At 34.5% G+C, this 19,314-nt stretch overlaps 1 protein-coding gene across 13 annotated transcripts in view; it reads right to left on the bottom strand.

Moving 5' to 3' along the window:
- The window catches only part of PCDH9 (protocadherin 9), a 1,090,977-nt gene that overhangs the window by 677,702 nt on the left and 393,961 nt on the right, over positions 1-19,314 (bottom strand). For 7 of the 13 annotated variants that reach the window (XM_070471604.1, XM_070471606.1, XM_070471594.1 and 4 more), the window contains exon 3: positions 5,060-5,161. The exons of 3 other annotated variants lie outside the window; for them this stretch is intronic. In XM_070471604.1, the coding sequence (XP_070327705.1) occupies positions 5,060-5,161 (102 nt within the window). The remainder of the gene's footprint in view (positions 1-5,059; positions 5,162-19,314) is intronic. 3 more of the 13 variants (XM_070471595.1, XM_070471600.1, XM_070471603.1) reach the window with 1 other exon arrangement.

Raw genomic sequence — 19,314 nt, 5'->3', positions numbered from 1 at the left:
TTGAGCAAACTCCAGGATATAGTGGAGGACACTGGAGCTTGGCATGCTTCAGTCCGTGGGGCCAGAAACAGTCGGACACGACTGAACAACAACAGTAAAGATTAATATTCACTTACTAAATCTTACTTAACTAGATTCAGGCTATTAAGTTAATAGTCTAAATCTAGTAAGTTAGTTGAATAAGGGTAATTGTGTTAAGTACAAAAAGAGAAAAGGAAAGAAAAGAGCAAGACCTAGACAGCATATTAAAATGCAGAGACATTCCTTTGTCAATAAAGGTCTGTCTAGTCAAGGCTATGGTTTTTCCAGTAGTCATGTGTGGATGTGAGGGTTCTATAAAGAAAGCTGAGCACTGAAGAGTTGATGCTTTTGAACTGCAGTGTTGGAGAAGACTCTTAGAGTCCTTTGGACTGCAAGGAGATCCAACCAGTCCATCTTAAAGGAGATCAGTCCTGGTTGTTCACTGAAAGGACTGATGTTGAAGCTGAAATTCCAATACTTTGGCCACCTGATGTGAAGAACTGACTCATTTGAAAAGACCCTGATGCTGGGAAAGATTGAGAGCCAGAGAAGAAGGGGACGACAGAGGATAAGATGGCTGGATGGCATCACCGACTCGATGGCCATGATTTTGGGTAAACTCTGGGAGTTGGTGATGGACAGAGAGGCCTGGTATGCTGCAGTCCATGGGGTGGCAAAGAGTTGGATATGACTGAGCGACTTAACTGAATTGAACTGGAGGAAAACTGTCCTAAGGTTGTGAATGTGAAATGTAAGATGTGGTAATAGTTTAATATATTGTAGTTCTCTTACCACATGCTCTACTCACTCTCTGTTTGATGTTTTGTTTTTAAATTTTTCCATCAAATCACACACTGGATTGTTTGTGAAACCAATCATATATAACTTCTATGAACTTCTGAATCCAGCAAAACTTGTGTTATAAATTTACCTAAAGGGTCAAAAATATTTCCCTTATCAAGATGGTTTTCCCAATCTTGGTCTATAAATTTATAGCAGTGGTCCATCCTGGGATATCTTAATCAACCATCTGCACCCATGAATTTCACACTTGTGATAGCTGCCACATTTCTAAAGTCTGGCAGCTAAAGTTCACACATTTTAAAACTCTTCCACCAATCTTCCTAACTCTTAGAGCTAAGATTTTCATCTGACATTGATTTTTGGATTTCTCTGCTACAAGAGAAAAAAGTCTTATCTCAAAAATTCATACACTGAACACTAGACCATTTTGTAAAAATACTTTAGCTCAAGCATCAAAAACAGTGACAGGGAGCAGCTACTCGTACTGAGATGCAGTCTTGTGTGAATTCCAATAACTATGAGACATTTTCCTACAGATTGCAGGGTATAGACACTGAGAGCTCTATCTGTTTATGTTTAATGCAGTTTACTGGGAAAAGGGAATTGAGTATAATAAAGGGAAATAGCAATAAAATTTATAGATCAAAGATGTTTTGCAAGGGTAATATGCATTTATGGCATGAAAACAAGGTACACTTTTTTTTTTTTTTGCATCTATTTTAACCATTATGGTGCTCTGTGTTTAAGATGACAGAGGCTTGACAAGAAGATAAAACTTAAACATGACAGTTAGTTTAAATTCCACACCTTACTTGAAATCTAATGTTGGAAATATTTTCTTTGACACTTGGCTTGGAAAAATTTTATGCAGCTTGAAGATAGCTATTAGATCACTCCAGGATCAGAAAATCTGGATCTAATTCTAGTGCTTATCTCTAGCTAGTTCTGTGACCCAGGGCAAGCTATTCCATCTTTCTAGTCTTCAAATTATGCTTCAGTAACATGAATACATAAATGTGATGGTTCCTAACAGTCAAATATCCTGTGATTTTCTTTTTTTTTTTTTTCTTAGACACTATCACAGGATAATTACCCTGAAGTTTCTAAAATCTTTCTGGTCTGGTTTACTCCATTTTCACTAATTACTATTTGTGTGATTTTGAGAAAAATTACATAACTTCTGTGTGTCTCAGTGGCCACATCTGTAAAAAGGTAATGATAATAATAGAACCTACCTAATGGGATTGATGTCAGGATTAAATGAGCTATATTTTAATAATTCTAATATGAAAATTTCCTGTATTTCAATATATATATTAAGGAGGACACACATTAAAAACTTATAATTTAACATTCATTAGCATTTAATTAATAGCCATTTTTCCCTAATGGTACATAAAATCATAGCATGTTTTATACTCATAAATAGATGAAATTTTGTAATACATATGGAATGCTTAGAATAATGCTTGGAATAAAAATTGTCCAATAGCTGATATTAAAATTTCTCTGTACATAATAATTATTATATCTAAATTAAGAAGGATAATATAAGTGTTATTAAAATCTTGTTAGTCATATCAGCCTTGGTTTTATTTTGTATCTAATCTCATAGTATAAATTTAATAATTTCATTCAGATTAATAAACATGGATTGACATAAAATATTACTTTTTACTTGAATGAGTAGATATGATACAGATTTTTACCTGAATGAGTAGATATGATACCAATTTTTCCTTGAATGAGTAGATATGATACAAATGAGTAGATGTGACACATTTTTATGATAAGAAGAGCAAATATGCCATTTTTTACCTAAGTAAGTTGATTAAGAAGGGAAAATATAAATTATTAGGAAATTGAAAATTAAGATTATATTTATGCTAACATAAGCTTAGCTCAGTATTCAATATGAAGAAAAATAACAGCATAGTACAGGCACCAACTTTGTACATCATAATTGCCTTTAGTTATAAATTCTCAGCTTTGATTTTTGGAGTCATAATATAAATCTACATCATAATTCTGAGTTTCATTTTTTCTTGGCAATGTTCCTTAGAAATTTAGTCAAATAAATTCTATACAAACTGTGTTCCTATGCTTTAAAATGAATAAAATATCTAGGGAAGAAAAAAAATCCAGTTCATAAAAAATTATTTTAATTATAGCTCATTTATTTTCAAAACAAAAGTAAGAAAAGTGTTCAATTAATGATTTCTCTATTTCACTCTCAGGAAATCCTAGAGGTCTCTGCATTTACTCAAAAAATGAAGAAATGAAAATGATATAAAAATGAATATAATTCTTAGGAATTTAAAATTGGATTTTGATGGGTTTAAATATCTGAATGGGCCCTTCAAAGATTTACATGAGCATTTATGAATGAAACATTTTTTCTTCAATCGAGTAATTGAGTTATTATTGGATGAAATAAGGGTGAGTAATGTCACAAACCCCTGTGTTCTAGACCCATAACACATAGTGATGAGGAACAATCAAAGGGTTAAAAATTACAGTTCTCTCAACTGTCAAATGATTAAGATTTTGGAGAAAGAAAGATAAAGAAAATAAAAGTAAAATGGAAAGAAGACTATATTCTATGGTTTAGAAGAGTTTTGCTAAATAGTTAGATCTACACAAATAGAAAAATACATGGAGGAAGAATTAGAGGATAAGCTTCTCCAAATGTCACTTTGTCCACCTCAGTTAACGGTATGTCCAAAAAGAAATTTCTTGTTCAATCAAATTTATATTAAACGAAGTAGTTTGTCTGAACTACATTATACCTGGGACTTTGACAATGATATATCCCTTGTTGGCAAAAACACTGTACTGCTAACAATAATCAAAACATTTTCAATACATTTAAGGGAACAGAGGGAAAAAAAAACAACAAAATCTATTTTCAGTGAGAAAATACAATAAACACAAACACACCAGAACACACATACGTTTATACCAATACATATGATCTATCAATCCATCATCTTTTACATCTATGATAGGGGAAAATAGGTGAAACAAATGTGTGTGCATTAATGTTAAAGTCAACTATTAAAGGGCTTCCCTGGTGGCTCAGAGGTTAAAGCATCTGCCTCCAATACAGGAGACCCAGGTTTGATCCCTGGGTTGGGAAGATCCCCTGGAGAAGGAAATGGTAACCCACTCCAGTATTCTTGCCTGGAGAATCCCATGGATGGAGGAGCCTGGTAGGCTACAGTCCATGGGGTCGCAAAGAATAGAGTAAAAAAAAGCAAAATCTATCCTCGGTGAGAAAATACGATAAACACAAACACACCAGAACACACATACATTAACACCAATACATATGATCTATCAATCCATCATCTTTTACATCTATGATAGGGGAAAATAGGTGAAACAAATATGTGTTCATTAATGTTAAAGTCAACTATTAAAACACAAATCATTAAAAATGTGGAACTTTTATTGCACAGTGTAAACATACTTAGCACTAGTAAACTATATACTTAAAATGATTAAAATAGTAAATTTCTTGCTATGTGTTTTATATCACAATTTTTAATGAAAAATAATATACTTGCACATTCAGCCTAGAATAATTGATAGAATTATTGATAATAATAATTGATACTTAATAGTATCAATAATTGATACTTAATAGCTTTCCCAAAATTAAAAATAAATAAATAAAATAATATTATACATGAACAAATTAAGAGAAAAAATTTAAAAATGATTATTTTTATTTTTAATTCAAATATACAGGAAAATAAAGGATCAAGCTGAGGAAAAGTCGTTAAAAAATAAAAGATTAATGAAAACTCCAATTTAACCTCTTCTTATTAAGCATCATTGTCTTCCTTGAATATAGCAGGTGAAGCAAATCAATCTTTCAACAAATGGATATGGGCATTTTTAGCTCAACTAATAAAAATGAATTAAAAACATTTAAAAAGAAAGTTGTTCATTACTTTCTCCAAAAGTCGCTAAAAAGCAACACTTTACAGTCAATGACAAGAGCACTATATTTTACAGTTCGACCATTACCAGAAGAGAAAAAAGTTATTCTTTCCTTTTATTCTAACAGTTTATTTTAAATTGCTTTTAAAAGATGTTAATATAAAAATATGACCATAAAAGAAGGTCAGCAAAGAACATATTTATAAGTTAACTTAGAGTATTTAAAATCACAAGGAAAATGTAAATCGCTCAGTACCAACATGATCTCCATAGAATTATGGCATACCTCGTAATGGCCTTCTTCATTCTCCTGAATATGGAAACCCGCAGAGCTGGGACATTTCTGAGGAGTGACAGGAATATTGTCACTTTTGTTGTGTGAGTTACACTGAAAGAGATTACCAAATAATTGTGACAAACTATTCCATATTAAGAGTGTCTATTGAGAGACATGTTTGTTTCCTAACCTTCTAATGAAGGAGGTCCTTGTCAGGGGACCTTCAGGTCAACCAGGGGTCTTCCTCAGGTACATGCATTCATATTGAGCCTTTACCAAAAAGGTAAAGAATGACCCCAGGATAAACAAATTGTGTTTTCACTGAAACTAAAGAAATCTAAGAGGTAGTTATTTTACTCTTTCTATTGAAATATTTACTTATTATACTTATGATTTTAGTAGCCAAAACTTGTATGATGTCATTCTTTGAATGAGGTATTATTCAAATGCTTGATATATATCACATATTATTAAACTGTGACATAGATATTATTATCCCCAGTTACAGATGAGAGAAATGAGGTGTAAAAAAAATTTTTTTTCCCAAAGTTGGGCTAGTACTCAGCTTTCTAGGATCATTCCTCATAACTTATCTACCTTATCTATGTCCTTTATAAATTATACATTTGAAATAGCCAAAACTGAAAAATTAAAAGTTAAAGGTCTTAAAGTATTATTTCATTTTTTTCTGTAGCAAATGCAAAATATTTTTTAAAACATGTTGACTAAAATAATTCACCTATAAATGAATATGAATTTTAAAACAAGATATCATAGAATGGCTTGGCTTTTCTCCATGAAAATATTAAAATGATTATTTACCATATTTCTCCAAAAGTTGTTTTGTGTGAAAACAAGATAAAATTTACTTTCTGTTATCCTTGCCTCCTTCTTTCCTAAATCTCTTACTAGTTTCATGGCTGCTTGATCATTTATTAAACATAATATTGAGTTTCTAAGTTTTCCACTTTAATAAAAAACATTGTAGTGCCTCCCCCAAAGGCTCATCATTGACATATAACCCTTCCTCTCCCATAAGACTACAAAGGTATGCACAGATTTTTATAAGTAGGGAAGATAATAGTTTTCAAGGTAGAATGCCACTGTTTTGGTTCACTAGTGAAATTTTACTTTCCCCATCCCAAAGAACAAACTTAGAAAATTACTCTCAAACACATTTTCAAAAGTGTGTTTTAGAGTTTAGTATAATCAAGATCAATATATTTTAATCTCAAAAACCACCATTTTATATATTTATACATATTTTAAAATACATTACATGTTTTAAAGCTTAAATGTTTTTATTTTAAACTCAGAGAAAGGGCAAATATTCTGAAAATATTTGCAATATAACAGAGTATGAAAGCATGACTCTGAAACCCAAGCCTATATTAGAAAACTTTGTCATGAAAAAGAATATATGCCTGTCCTCTCTCCAATAAAATCATTTCAACCCTGTTTAAAACCTACCTCTTCTCGGAACTTGTTTTGGGTAATAAAACAAATGGTGATTGCATTTAACCTCTGTTCATAATCTGAGTGACATAGGTGTAATTTGTAAAATGCTGGTCTGCCAGTATTCATTCTTAGAATGTGCCTAGTTTGTCTGAACAACTTCACTGTTAATTATTAAGGCCACTCTTTGGTATCTCTCTGCAATGACTTCTTCAGCTTTCAAAAAGGTTTAGGTTTTAAAACAGTTATCTTCATCTGTGATGGTCTTAGACATTTTAGTCTCTCAATTCATGTCCCTCAGTTTTCCTCGTATCTATTCATGCTGATTAATTTTTTTAATACCTCTCATGTATTATGCAGTTTTTCTCCTTAGAAACATTTCCACAATTCCTGTGGCCCAGGAGTGCTTCTCATCCTGCCTGTATGTTAGAATCACCCAGGGAGTTTTAAAATATGCCCCTGACTGAGACCCACCTCACGCCAGATAAATGAGAACTAAGGCAAAACTATTTTTGAAATACCCAGGTAATTCTTGTGTGCAGCCAAGAGTTTAGAATACCTGGGTTAAGGTTTTCATTTCTTTTCTGGCCTCAGGACACTATAGGGAATTTTAGACTCACTCTTCTTTCAATCTGATCTCTTGTTAATCCTTTTCCTTATTTAACCCATTGTGGATTAGGTGATTTTTTTTTTTTTTCAATGGATGCATGAAATTGGAAAAAAAAATCCTATGTTTGCGTAATACTTTATTCCTTTACATATAAGATTTTATGTATTATCCACAGGAAACCTCTGCAGAGAGAGGTAGAAAATGTAATCCTACCTTAACAGATGGGGAGTGCAGAGGTTCAGATAGATTCAAAGTCCTCTGTGCAAGGATCTGACCAGTGAAATCACTCCTATGTAACAAGACTTGGGCTATGGCTACCCTGACATTTCTCCCTTAAGGGATTCATTGATTTGCTTATTCATTCACATCTCCTATTCTATTTGTTCATTTGTTTGATCATCAGATATTTGCTGAGTGAATGCTTTGATTCAGGATTTTAGTGTTTCACCAAGGTAAGGCATTTTATATCTGCAATGGTCTCACACTAGCAGTGAAGTCATAATTGGAAACAAAGAACCATCATGATATGCATAAGTTGCTAACGGACAAAGAAAAGAGAACTGTGAGACTCCAATGAGTCTAGTCTTGAAAAATGTGCTGATGAGGGAATCATGGCCAGTACACTTAGGACAGAACAATCAGTATAGGCAAAGGCTAGAGATATGAATTCCCCAGACTTGCCTATGAGCTGCAAGTAGTTCAATAATGCCTTAACCATGGATCGTGTGAGCTATGACATGAAGATAGGGACAGGGGTTATTAGTGCATGAAATTTAATGGTTAGGCAAATGATGAGAAGTTACAGAATTGGGCTTAATATGAGAGATGACACCCAAATAATGGAATGGTGCTTTTATACAGTGGGTGCCAAAGGTGAGTTTTTATCTTCAATCCTTCCCTATCTCCCTAAGGTAGTAATATGATATAAGCAAAACGAATGCATTTGCAATATAACTTACACTCAGGTAAGTCCTTCCACCTAAACAAGATTTTACCACTATCCCTTTCTTATGTCTAATTCTTTAGCAGCCTCTTACAAACAGAGGCATTAACAGAACAGTTAATGACATCCAAGGAAAAGTTTAATTCACTGTTATTTCATCACTTTTTAAACTTTTGAGTGTTATGAGGCCTCTAAGGATTACAAATCTATGAATCAGAGTGAAAATGAAAGCAAAAATAACAGTGTAAAGAATATTTTGAGAGGCAATATTATTAATAGCCCAAACATTAAGGAAACACATTCTTAAGGGAAAAGCAATTTAATTGCTATGTATTCTTCCCGACAAGTTTCTATTTCAAAGACAGTTGCAGCTGAAAATAGAAGGTTTATTATAAAAGTCTTGAGATTTCATCAAATAAAATTTTTCCATTTTCCAAATTTGATATGAAAAACTATAAAATGAGTTATGGTCAAGATAGATTTGCTAAATCAGATTTAATATTGAGGGATTCATATATACATCATACTTAAGAGAGCTAGAGTTCTCTAACAACAATCATATTAAATGGAGATCAATGTAAATACATTTATTTTATACTTTCAATTCTATTTGATATTTTCCATTTAATGGTCTCTATTTTATTTTGTGTATAACTCTTCCCTCAAACACTTGTCATAGTTCCTGGGAAATTGTCATTCACTATCAACAGAAATACCTACACAAATCTGGCTCATAACGAGGAATATTAGTTCTTTCATTTTTGATACAAATTCCTAAGGAAGTACTTCATAGTCAAAATATCAAGAGAAAAACTGCAACAGTAACAAAAGCAACAAAAGTTTTATGAAAAATTTCATAATCATTAGGTTCAACACTGCTGTTTTCTTTGCTACAAAGGGGATTCTTTACATTTTTCCACCCAACTCTATAGTAGTAGCAATATGCTTTATTCTTTTACTCTTCCTACCTTCTTGTGAATTAGAGGTTCTTTGCCAAAAATCAATTGTGCTATTATAAAATGTGTGCAGTCATTATACAGGCAGCACCTTGTGTTTCTATGCTATAGGTTTCATTAAATAACAATTCCTTTTTTTTTTTTATTAGTTGGAGGTTAATTACTTTACAATATTGTAGTGGTTTTTGTCATACATTGACAAGAATCAGCCATGGTTTTACATGTATTCCCCATCCTGATCCCCCCTCCCACCTCCCTCTCTGCCTGATCCCTCTGGGTCTTCCCAGTGCACCAGGTCTGAGCACTTGTCTCATGCATCCAACCTGGGCTGGTGACCTGTTTCACCCTAGATAATATACATGTTTCGATGCTGTTCTCTTGAAACATCCCACCCTCGCCTTCTCCCACACAGTCCAAAAGTCTGTTCTATACATCTGTGTCCCTTTTTCTGTTTTGCATATAGGGTTATTGTTACCATCTTTCTAAATTCCATATATATGTGTTAGTATACTGTAATGGTCTTTATCTTTCTGGCTTACTTCACTCTGTATAATGGGCTCCCGTTTCATCCATCTCATTAGAACTGATTCAAATGAATTCTTTTTAATGGCTGAGTAATATTCCATGGTGTATATGTACCACAGCTTCCTTATCCATTCATCTGCTGATGGGCATCTAGGTTGCTTCCATGTCCTGGCTATTATAAACAGTGCAGTGATGAACATTGGGGTGCATGTGTCTCTTTCAGATCTGGTTTCCTCGGTGTGTATGCCCAGAAGTGGGATTGCTGGGTCATATGGCAGTTCTATTTCCAGTTTTTTAAGAAATCTCCACACTGTTTTCCATAGCAGCTGTACTAGTTTACATTCCCACCAGTAGTGTAAGAGGGTTCCCTTTTCTCCACACCCTCTCCAGCATTTATTGCTTGTAGACTTTTGGATAGCAGCCATCCTGACTGGAGTGTAATGGTACCTCATTGTGGTTTTGATTTGCATTTCTCTGATAATGAGTGATGTTGAGCATCTTTTCATGTGTTTGTTAGCCATCTGTATGTCTTCCTTGGAGAAATGTCTGTTTAGTTCTTTGGCCCATTTTTTGATTGGGTCATTTATTTTTCTGGAGTTGAGCTGCAGGAGTTGCTTGTGTATTTTTGAGATTAATCCTTTGTCTGTTGCTTCGTTTGCTATTATTTTCTCCCAATTTGAGGGCTGTCTTTTCACCTTGCTTATAGTTTCCTTTGTTGTGCAAAAGCTTTTAAGTTTCATTAGGTCCCATTTGCTTATTTTTGCTTTTGTTTCTAATATTCTGGGATGTGGGTCATAGAGGATTCTGCTGTGATTTTTGTCAGAGAGTGTTTTGCCTACGTTCTCCTCTAGGAGTTTTATAGTTTCTGGTCTTACATTTAGATCTTTATTCCTTTTGTTAAAGCTTCCCACAGAAACTATTATTCCTACTCATTTTAAGAAACTAGAGATTGCTTTCATGAAGAATTAGTAGACATCCTTCAATTTTTAATACAAAAGTTCTAAACATCAGTAAAAGATTCACATTTGCAGAAATGAATCTAAAGACTTGTCTGCACTTGGTATCTTCAACCTCTCTACCCATTCTTGGTAGAGCCCACATGTGTCAAGTTTTTAACACCTCTTATAGTAACTGAAGGGCAATTCACAGCCCTCTTCTCACTTGACACAACTGATAACTGCTTCCTTCCAGATGCATTTGTGTCACTCGCCCTGAAAGGGCCCACGAACTCCTGGGTGTCCTTTTATCGGTCATGCTTTCCTTCTGAAATCACGTAACTGTTCATGTTGGTATTGTCATTACTAAAACTGAAAAGTTCAGAGAAAATGAAGCTTACCTCCTTAGGAAGTACATTTTCTGATGGCTTTCTCCTCTGGTTCCCAATTCTAAAATACTTTCTCAAACAGACACATGAACCATTTACTATTTGTAAACAGACAAAGGAAGGGCTTTTAAAATGTTCCTAAACATGCTTACAGCAAACCATACATTTTTATGAGTATTTCAGGAAATTGATAAAGTTTGTATTTTAAGAGATCCACAGCATACGCTCTGAAAATTTGTTCTAATCACTGAATGTCCTGAAACTTACTGTCTCAAATCAGGAAACCTTGAGCTCATATTTCCTGTGTCTCTCTAATATCTTCTATGAATCCTTCTTTATTGACTTATTGTCCTGTCATTATTAATGTGCTTGGAAAACAAAGCTAAAATGCTCATCAAGGTGTGTTAACACATAGGTATTTGTCTTGTGTAATGCATATTTTGATTTAAAATGAAAACGCAGTATAATAAATTTTAAAGTCAAACACCACATAAATGATATTTGGTTTTAAAATCATAGAAATACAGATGGCTAGAATATATATCAGTATAGAGATTACTTATGTAGAATGAGGAAAAATGACGAACCATAAAAGGATCCAATGGCTTCCCAAGCGGTGCTTGTGGTAGAGAACTTGCCTACCAATTCAGGAGAGGTAAGAGACATGGGTTTGATCCTTGGGTCAGGAAGATCCCCTGGAAGAAGGCATGACAACCCACTGCAGTATTCTTGCCTGGAGAATCCCATGGACAGAGGAGTATGGTGGACTGAAGTCCATAGGGTGGCAGAGTCAGACATAACTGAACCAACTGAGCATGCATGCAGACAAAAGGATGCAGAAAGGAATGTCACCTGCATCAGTAGTGTAAAGGCATCTCCTTGTTTATTTTGTTTAAAAAAAAATGCTTTGCCCCTCTTCTTTTCCTTAAAAAAAGTATTTTTCTTAAAAAATTGGAGACATATCATAAAATATTAACATATGTTAATTCTGGGTACTAGGGACATAGGTATTCTCCTTACTTCTCTTTAATTTTTCTGAGTGTTTCAAATACCTGAAAATGAGTCAGCACATAGAAAAAGAATTAGCATGGCTTTGTTAAAAATCTGTTCCATCCACCTCAACAAAATTGTAGATAATGGTTATAAAAGGGCTTCATAATCTGTAAAATCTTGAAATAATTCATTTTCAGAAGTAAACTTACTATGTGGGAGATAAATCTCTTCAAATCTGACTCAGGATCAATCCTCTCCTTTTCAGTAGAAAATGTTTTTCTAAAGCCAGGTAAGGAACATGCTGGTTTTCTTCCTAGGGTACTGTCTCTGAATATGTTTTGTTTTCTTTCACTTCACAAGGGAACATGATCCTCCTGTTGACAATTTACTACAATGCCTGCAGCATTATGAGGTATTTTATAAGTATTTTAAGTGAAAATTTTAAGTGAAATGAAAGAATAATTGAAAAAAGTGCAAGACTTTTTACAGAGACATATTCACCTAGATTATTTTGGCTTCTAACTCCCTGGGTAATAATTTCTTTGTAGCTGTTTTCTTTTTTCTTTTATTCTTCTGTTCCCAGCAGACAAATTCATTGCAAAATTAGTATTCCCCAAACCTACATTTTGTGTTGTAAATGCTAAGACAAAAATATAGTACATTTGTCTCATAGATTGAGACTACCTGTAGTAAAAACAATAAAAAAAAGCAATGGATTTAGTGATCATGCTTTGTTTCTCCAACTGGACCTTTAGTAATTCGTGAAGTGAAGTGAAGTGAAGTGAAAGTCCCTCAGTCGTATCTGGCTCTTTGCGACCCCGTGAACTATATAGTCCCTGGAATTCTCCAGACCAGAATACTGGAGTGGGCAGCCATTTCCTTCTCCAGGAGATCTTCCCAACTCAGGGATCAACCCAGGTCTCCTGCATTGCAGACACATTCTTTACAGCTGAACCACAAGGGAAGCCCTCAGTAATTCATGGCAGGAAGCAATTTCTTCACAATAATATGTCACATAAGTGGATACATTTGAATTGATCCACCGCATATATGAACAAATTAGCTCCTGTTCAACTTCTTGGCCCTGCACAATTTGCCTACCCAGGAGACTTTGCCCATCCAGTCTTGGTTCTTCCAGGGCATCAGACACCCCCGGGTTATGCAAGTTGACTGGGATCTCCTTCAAAACTACCTGAACTGGCCAATAGCCCTCTGCTTTGGGTAAATTCCCCTCTACTCTTCTCACAGTCCCCATCCTATATCTCCTTTCAGTCTGGAGATAGCCTTTCTTATCCTTTCTTGAGGCCCCAAGGTACATCCTCCCCTTTCATCCTTAATAGCATTTGCTTTCTCCTCTATCCCAACAATCATTTCCATTTTTAGTCCAGACATACAGAGGTTAGCCAGATGGAGGCAGTCACTGTTGCTCAATGAATAGGGAGAAGTTGATTGCTCCATGTGGAATTTATGAGAAAACAAAGGCTGATTTTAGATAGCCTTTTGGCATAGGCCATTAAATAGACCAGATGGCTTCCCTCAGTTATAGTTTCCTGTAACAAGTGATATTAACAGACAAAAATAAGTATTTCTTATTGTGAACTTTGCTATGCAAGCAGGTTACTTTTAAAATATTAGTATAATATTTACCTCTAGCTACTATTATTACAATACACTAAATGGAGCCAATTTATTCTGAAGCAGTTAAAATATAGGAATATTTTGTAAAAGACCTTAACAAATATAAGTTAAAAAGAGGATTGGAAAAATAAGAATGTGGAATTAATGTTTGATAAAATTTAGTAAGTAATTCAAGCTAAAGTAGCAGATGAAACTTTTTCTCCCTTTGTTTAGGAATTCTTCGTAAGCTGTTTCAAAATTTAACTAACTCTATCATAGACTGACAGACATTTTTCAAACAATTGTAACAATTTAATAAAAAAGTATAGGTGAGAAGTATCATAACCAAGAAATAACTTTCTCCCAATGTGTTATTGCTTAAGTGGGATTTGAAAGCAATATATCGGTATAATTTATCTTTGGTTACTATAAAGATTTAGCAACTCTGTATATTGTTCATTTCCTGAGGATACCTGAAAATTGCATACTTTCCTTCTAGGCAATGACTTTCAGGCTTTTTTTAATGGACAATTGACAAATGCAGAACTTGAGATAGAGATAAAGATATATTCCCAAAAGAATCATGAAGTTTATGAAGGGACTGCAATAGGTGAATTTTATCTTCTTTTCTCCACATAATATTTAATACATAATACTTAATGACGTTTGGAATAAAAGGAAAATAATTTTATAGTCCTATAGAAATTTTTGTAATTTAGTTAAAAATTAAGCAATAGCATCCTATGTCAAAATTATGCAGCAGCTTTCCTCTAAACGTGTAACAGCAGAGCAAACTTCTGTGAACTGAACACTGAGTGTGGCAGGGTGCTGGCTGCATGAGTGTGAACTCAATTTTGCTAAATAAATAACTACGTACATGAATAAGGTCATATATTTCCTCACGTCCAGTTATAAATTGTTTTATGAGCAATTACTACTAAGCTCTCTAACATAATATAGATAAACTGGATACAGTTGTAGGTCATTACTCACCAAGGAACAGCAGTGCAAAACTACCTTTATGAGGACCACAAATCGTAGCTGCCTTCTGCACATTACAACATTTTCTTTAAGTGGTTCATGGATGTTATGTAGAGTTTTACGTACCCCTTTTGACCCAGTTGCTATGGGCATGCATAGACATAAAAACCCTCAGAAAGTACACTTCAAATACTAATATTCTATGCTTTATAATTTCTCCATCAGTTTCTTCCTTGTATTATTACCTTACTATAAAGCCATTTCACAAGAGCAGTAAGACATTGAAAGATTTTAAATTACAAAAGGACTGCATGTTATGTTGCTTGAGCAAAGCCTCATTAATGCCAGTCAGCATTGCATACTGCAAATTAATTCTGCATTTTAAATAAATGGAACCCTTTACAGCTCTAGACACTTAGGAAGAGAGGTTAACTTCTGTCTAAACATATTCTAAGGAATACAATAACAGACGTTTTCAGTACCAGGATCAATCAAGATTATTCATGCTATATTTTTTATTCCAGAAAATTGTTTTATAGTTTATATGTTTATTTTTTCATTTTTGCTATAAAATCCCTTATAATGTTTCATATATTTATAATTTAATTTTATTTATAGTTTGAAGGGAAACAAAACTAAAATTGTCTCAACACAAGAAAAATAGAGTGAGTAAAAATAGTTTTAATATTTCAAATACAATAGTAGAGGTCCATTTTAGGAATGTTCATTGGGAATTTGAAGTGATCTTTCTGTTATATTTCTGGCCTGAATTGAAAGCTTCAGGGAAGGAAAATGATGAGTTTCATTTTCACTCTTAGGTAATTAATGTCCACAAAAGTCAATGTATTTTTTTTTAATTGGTTACTATTTCCAGGGAATTCTAAAAGAGTATCAAATACAAAGGACAGAAATAGTAAGGAACTAACAGAAGCAGAAGAACAAGAATACATAGAAAAGCTGTGCAAAAAACGTCTTAATGACACAGATAACTATGATGGTGTGGTCACTCACCTAGAGTGGAACAACCTGGAGTGTGAAGTCAAGTGGACATTAAGAAGCAATGTTAGGGGGAATACATGTAAATCCATGGCTAATTCATTTCAAGGTATGACAAAAACCACTGCAATGTTGTAAAGTAATTAGCCTCCAACTAATAAAAATAAATGGAAAAAAAAAAAAAAAGAAGCAATGTTAGGAACATAGCTAGTGGAGGTGAACAAATTACAGCTGAGCTATTTCAAATCCTAAAAGATGATTCTGTTAAAGTGTTGCAATCAGTAAGTCAACAAATTTGGAAAACTCAGCAAAGGTCATAGGACTGAAAAACATTATTTTCATTCCAATTCCAAAGACTGATCCAAAGAATGTTCCAAATACTATATGATTGCACTCATTTCATATGCCAACAAGGTTATGCAGAAAATCCTTCAAGTTAGGTTCCAGGAGTATGTGAACCTAGAACTTCCAGATGTACAAGCTGGGTTTAGAAAATGCAGAGGAACCAGAGATCAAATTGTGAACATTTGCTGGATCTTGGAGTTTCTCCAAGGAATTCCAGAAAAACATTTGCTCCATTGACTACATTAAAGCTTCTGACTGTGTGGCTCACGACAAACTGTGGAAAATTCTCAGGGCAGAGATTATCAAGCCACCTTACCCATCTCCTGAGAAACCTGTATGCAGGTTGAGAAGCAGCAGTTAGAACTGGATATGAAACAACAGACTGGTTCAAAACTGGGAAAGGAGTATGATAAGGCTGTGTGATGTCACCCTTCTTATTTAACATATGCAGAGTACCTCCTGTGAAATGCTTAGCTGGATAAACACAAGCTGGAATCAAGATTGCCAGGAGAAATATCAACAACCTCAGAAATGCAGATGACACCACCCTTATGGCAGAAAGTGAAGAAGAGCTAAAGAGCCTCTTGATGAAAGAGAAAGAGGAGAGTGAAAAAGTTGGCTTAAAGCTCAACATTCAGAAAACTAAGATCATGGCATCAGTCCCATCAGCTCATGGCAAACAGATGGGGAAACAGTGGAAACAGTGGCAAGGAGATCCACCCAGTCAATCCTAAAGGAAATCAGTCATGAATATTCATTGCAGGGACTGATGCTTAAGCTGAAACTCCAATACTTTGGTCCCCTGATGCAAAGAGCTGACTCGCTGGAAAAGACCCTAATGCTGGGAAAGATTGAAGGCAAAAGAACAAGGGGGTGAAAGAGGATGAAATGGTTAGATGGCATCATTGATTCGATGGACGTGAATTTCAGCCAACTCCCCAGGAGTTAGAGGATGACAGGGAAGCCTGACATGCTGCAGTCCATGAGGTTGCAGAGTCTGACAAGACTTAGTGACTGAACTCACTTATTAGTGAATACTAGTATTAGTTTATAACATGTGCAACTTACTGGCATTGGAACACACAAAAACCTTATACAAATCTAAGTAATAAGTAAGTTCAGGGATATATCTGTTAGGCAGATATATCTATATATATATAGATAGATATAGATATAGATATAGATATATCTATCTATATTTTGACCTAACACACTGAGGTCAAACAAACCGAAATGTCAGAATTGGAGCAGAGAAGAATATATTGCAGGGTCATGTAAGGGTAGCTCATGCTCTAAAAATCCCAAGCTCCATGAAACGTTTAGGCAAATCATTTTTAAAAGCCAGATGAGGGAGGGGAGGTCACAGGGTATGTGGTCAGTTTGTGCACAATCCTCTGATTGGCTGATGGTGAGGTAACAGGGCTGTGTCACAGGGGTTAGCATTATCAATCCTTCCTATGAAAGTGAAGTTTCTCAGTCGTGTCTGACTCTTTGTGACCCCATGGACTGTAGCCTCCCAGTTTCCTCCATTCAAGTGATTTTCCAGGCAAGAATACTGGAGTGGGTTGCCATTTCCTTCTCCAGGAGATCTTCCCAACCCAGGGATTGAACCCGGGTCTCCCACATTGGGGGCAGACGCTTTACCATCTGAGCCTCCAGGGAAGCTCTATGAATCCTTAAGCTCCAGAAAGCCTGGGGTTATGTGCTCACGGCCATGAAGTACTTAACATCTTCCCTCATTTGGTGAGGGGTCTTTACAGAGGGATCGGGTGGAGAAGGAGGTGGTGGGGGGGGTCAGGATGGGGAATACATGTAACTCCATGGCTGATTCATGTCAATGTATGACAAAAACCACTACAATACTGTAAAGTAACTAGTCTCCAACTAATAAAAATAAATGAAAAAAAAATAGCAGGAAGAAGAGAGAGAAAAAAAAAAAAACAACTTAAGAAATGTGCATTGAATACTGTTATGTGGGTAGCAGAGAGGAGATAAAGCAGAGGATATGGAGAAAGTCTTGTCCCAGGAAGGCCCCAAAAGGTCCTGCTCAGTTACACTTTGATGGGCTTTCCACCTAGTAAACATTCTCCTTCTATAGAGAATCAGCAACTTGTGAATTGGACTTACATGTACATGCCTATGAATTCCATGTTTCATGTAAGCAACTCATATTTTTATGTATATTATTTCATATATTTATATATAAAAGAATATATCTTTTATACACAAAACTGCTTTTATTAATATCACATCAAGTACTAACCTTTTTATAAAAAATTTCACCTGGTGTGATATAAATAATATATAAATATTTATAAATTTTAAATGTTCTGTAAACAAAGCAAATATACTATACTAAATTAGTATCATAGCATGAAAGCATTAGTTGCTCGGTCGAGTCTGACTCTTTGCCACCCTATGGACTGTAGCCTGCCAGTCTCCTCTGTCCACGGGATTTTCCAGGCAAGAATAGTGGAGTGTATTGCCATTTCCTTCTTCAGGGGATCTTTCCAACTCAGGGATTAAACCTCGGTCTCCTGCATTGCAGACAGAGTCTTTATAGCCTGAGCCACCAGAAAAGCCTAAAATTAGTATATATAATGTTTAACACAAACACATCCTAGAATTTAGGGTGAAATATTTCTGAAACATAGGCGTACTTAGAATTATAACTATATGTTGAAATTTTCATTATAATTTTTTTAAAAAATCTGAACTGGATATACTTTCTAGTAGTACACCTGTGTTCTCATATCACAAAAATGCTTTCCCAAAATAAATCTTTAACATAATATTAACTTTAGCTATCTGCATGCCAGTCTTTCGCAACAGTCTGAAAGCCAACCTTCAGTCAAAGAAATCAGGTAATAAATTCAGAGATTCAAATCTAGAGTGCTTTAACATAAATTCAAAACTCAAGGCTGTGCCAGTTATTTGAATATTCTTTCAAGGCAAATTCTTAAATAAGTTCAGTGGTTTATTAGACTTCTCTTACTGGAAAGTTTTCTAAAACAGACCTCAAAGCTGCAACCTATGCTTTTAATAGCATACAGAGAGAGAGAGAGAGAAAAGAAAAGCACTTTGTTTTTTATAGTCAGTACACTGATAGCAAACAAACACTATTCCTTGCAAACATAATTTTAAGATTTTTTTTTTAAATTTCAGTGTTTTAAATTTGTATTTCAAATTAACTTATGCAAATTGTACATTATCTAAATTTGAATGGAAATTTATAACTTCTAGAGTAATGATTTAGAGTTTAAAAATAAGATATTTCATAATATACTGGAAAGTGCCAGTTGGCACTGGGGACCTTGGACTTGACCCTCAGCTCTATTACCATCTGACTATCATTTCATGACATCCTTATAATTGTCTGTAAAATGGGACGTTTATATTAGAGAATCTCCTCCTCCCACTATCCAGTTCAAAAATGCAGTATGAATGTGAGATATTATCAGATCTGTTACCACAAAACTTAAGGTAGGGTTTGTTTTTCTGAATATTATTCTCTAAATT

This window comes from Odocoileus virginianus, chromosome 8 (assembly GCF_023699985.2).
Source record: "Odocoileus virginianus isolate 20LAN1187 ecotype Illinois chromosome 8, Ovbor_1.2, whole genome shotgun sequence".
Lineage (NCBI taxonomy): Eukaryota > Metazoa > Chordata > Mammalia > Artiodactyla > Cervidae > Odocoileus > Odocoileus virginianus.
This window is presented reverse-complemented; position numbering and strand designations above follow the sequence as displayed.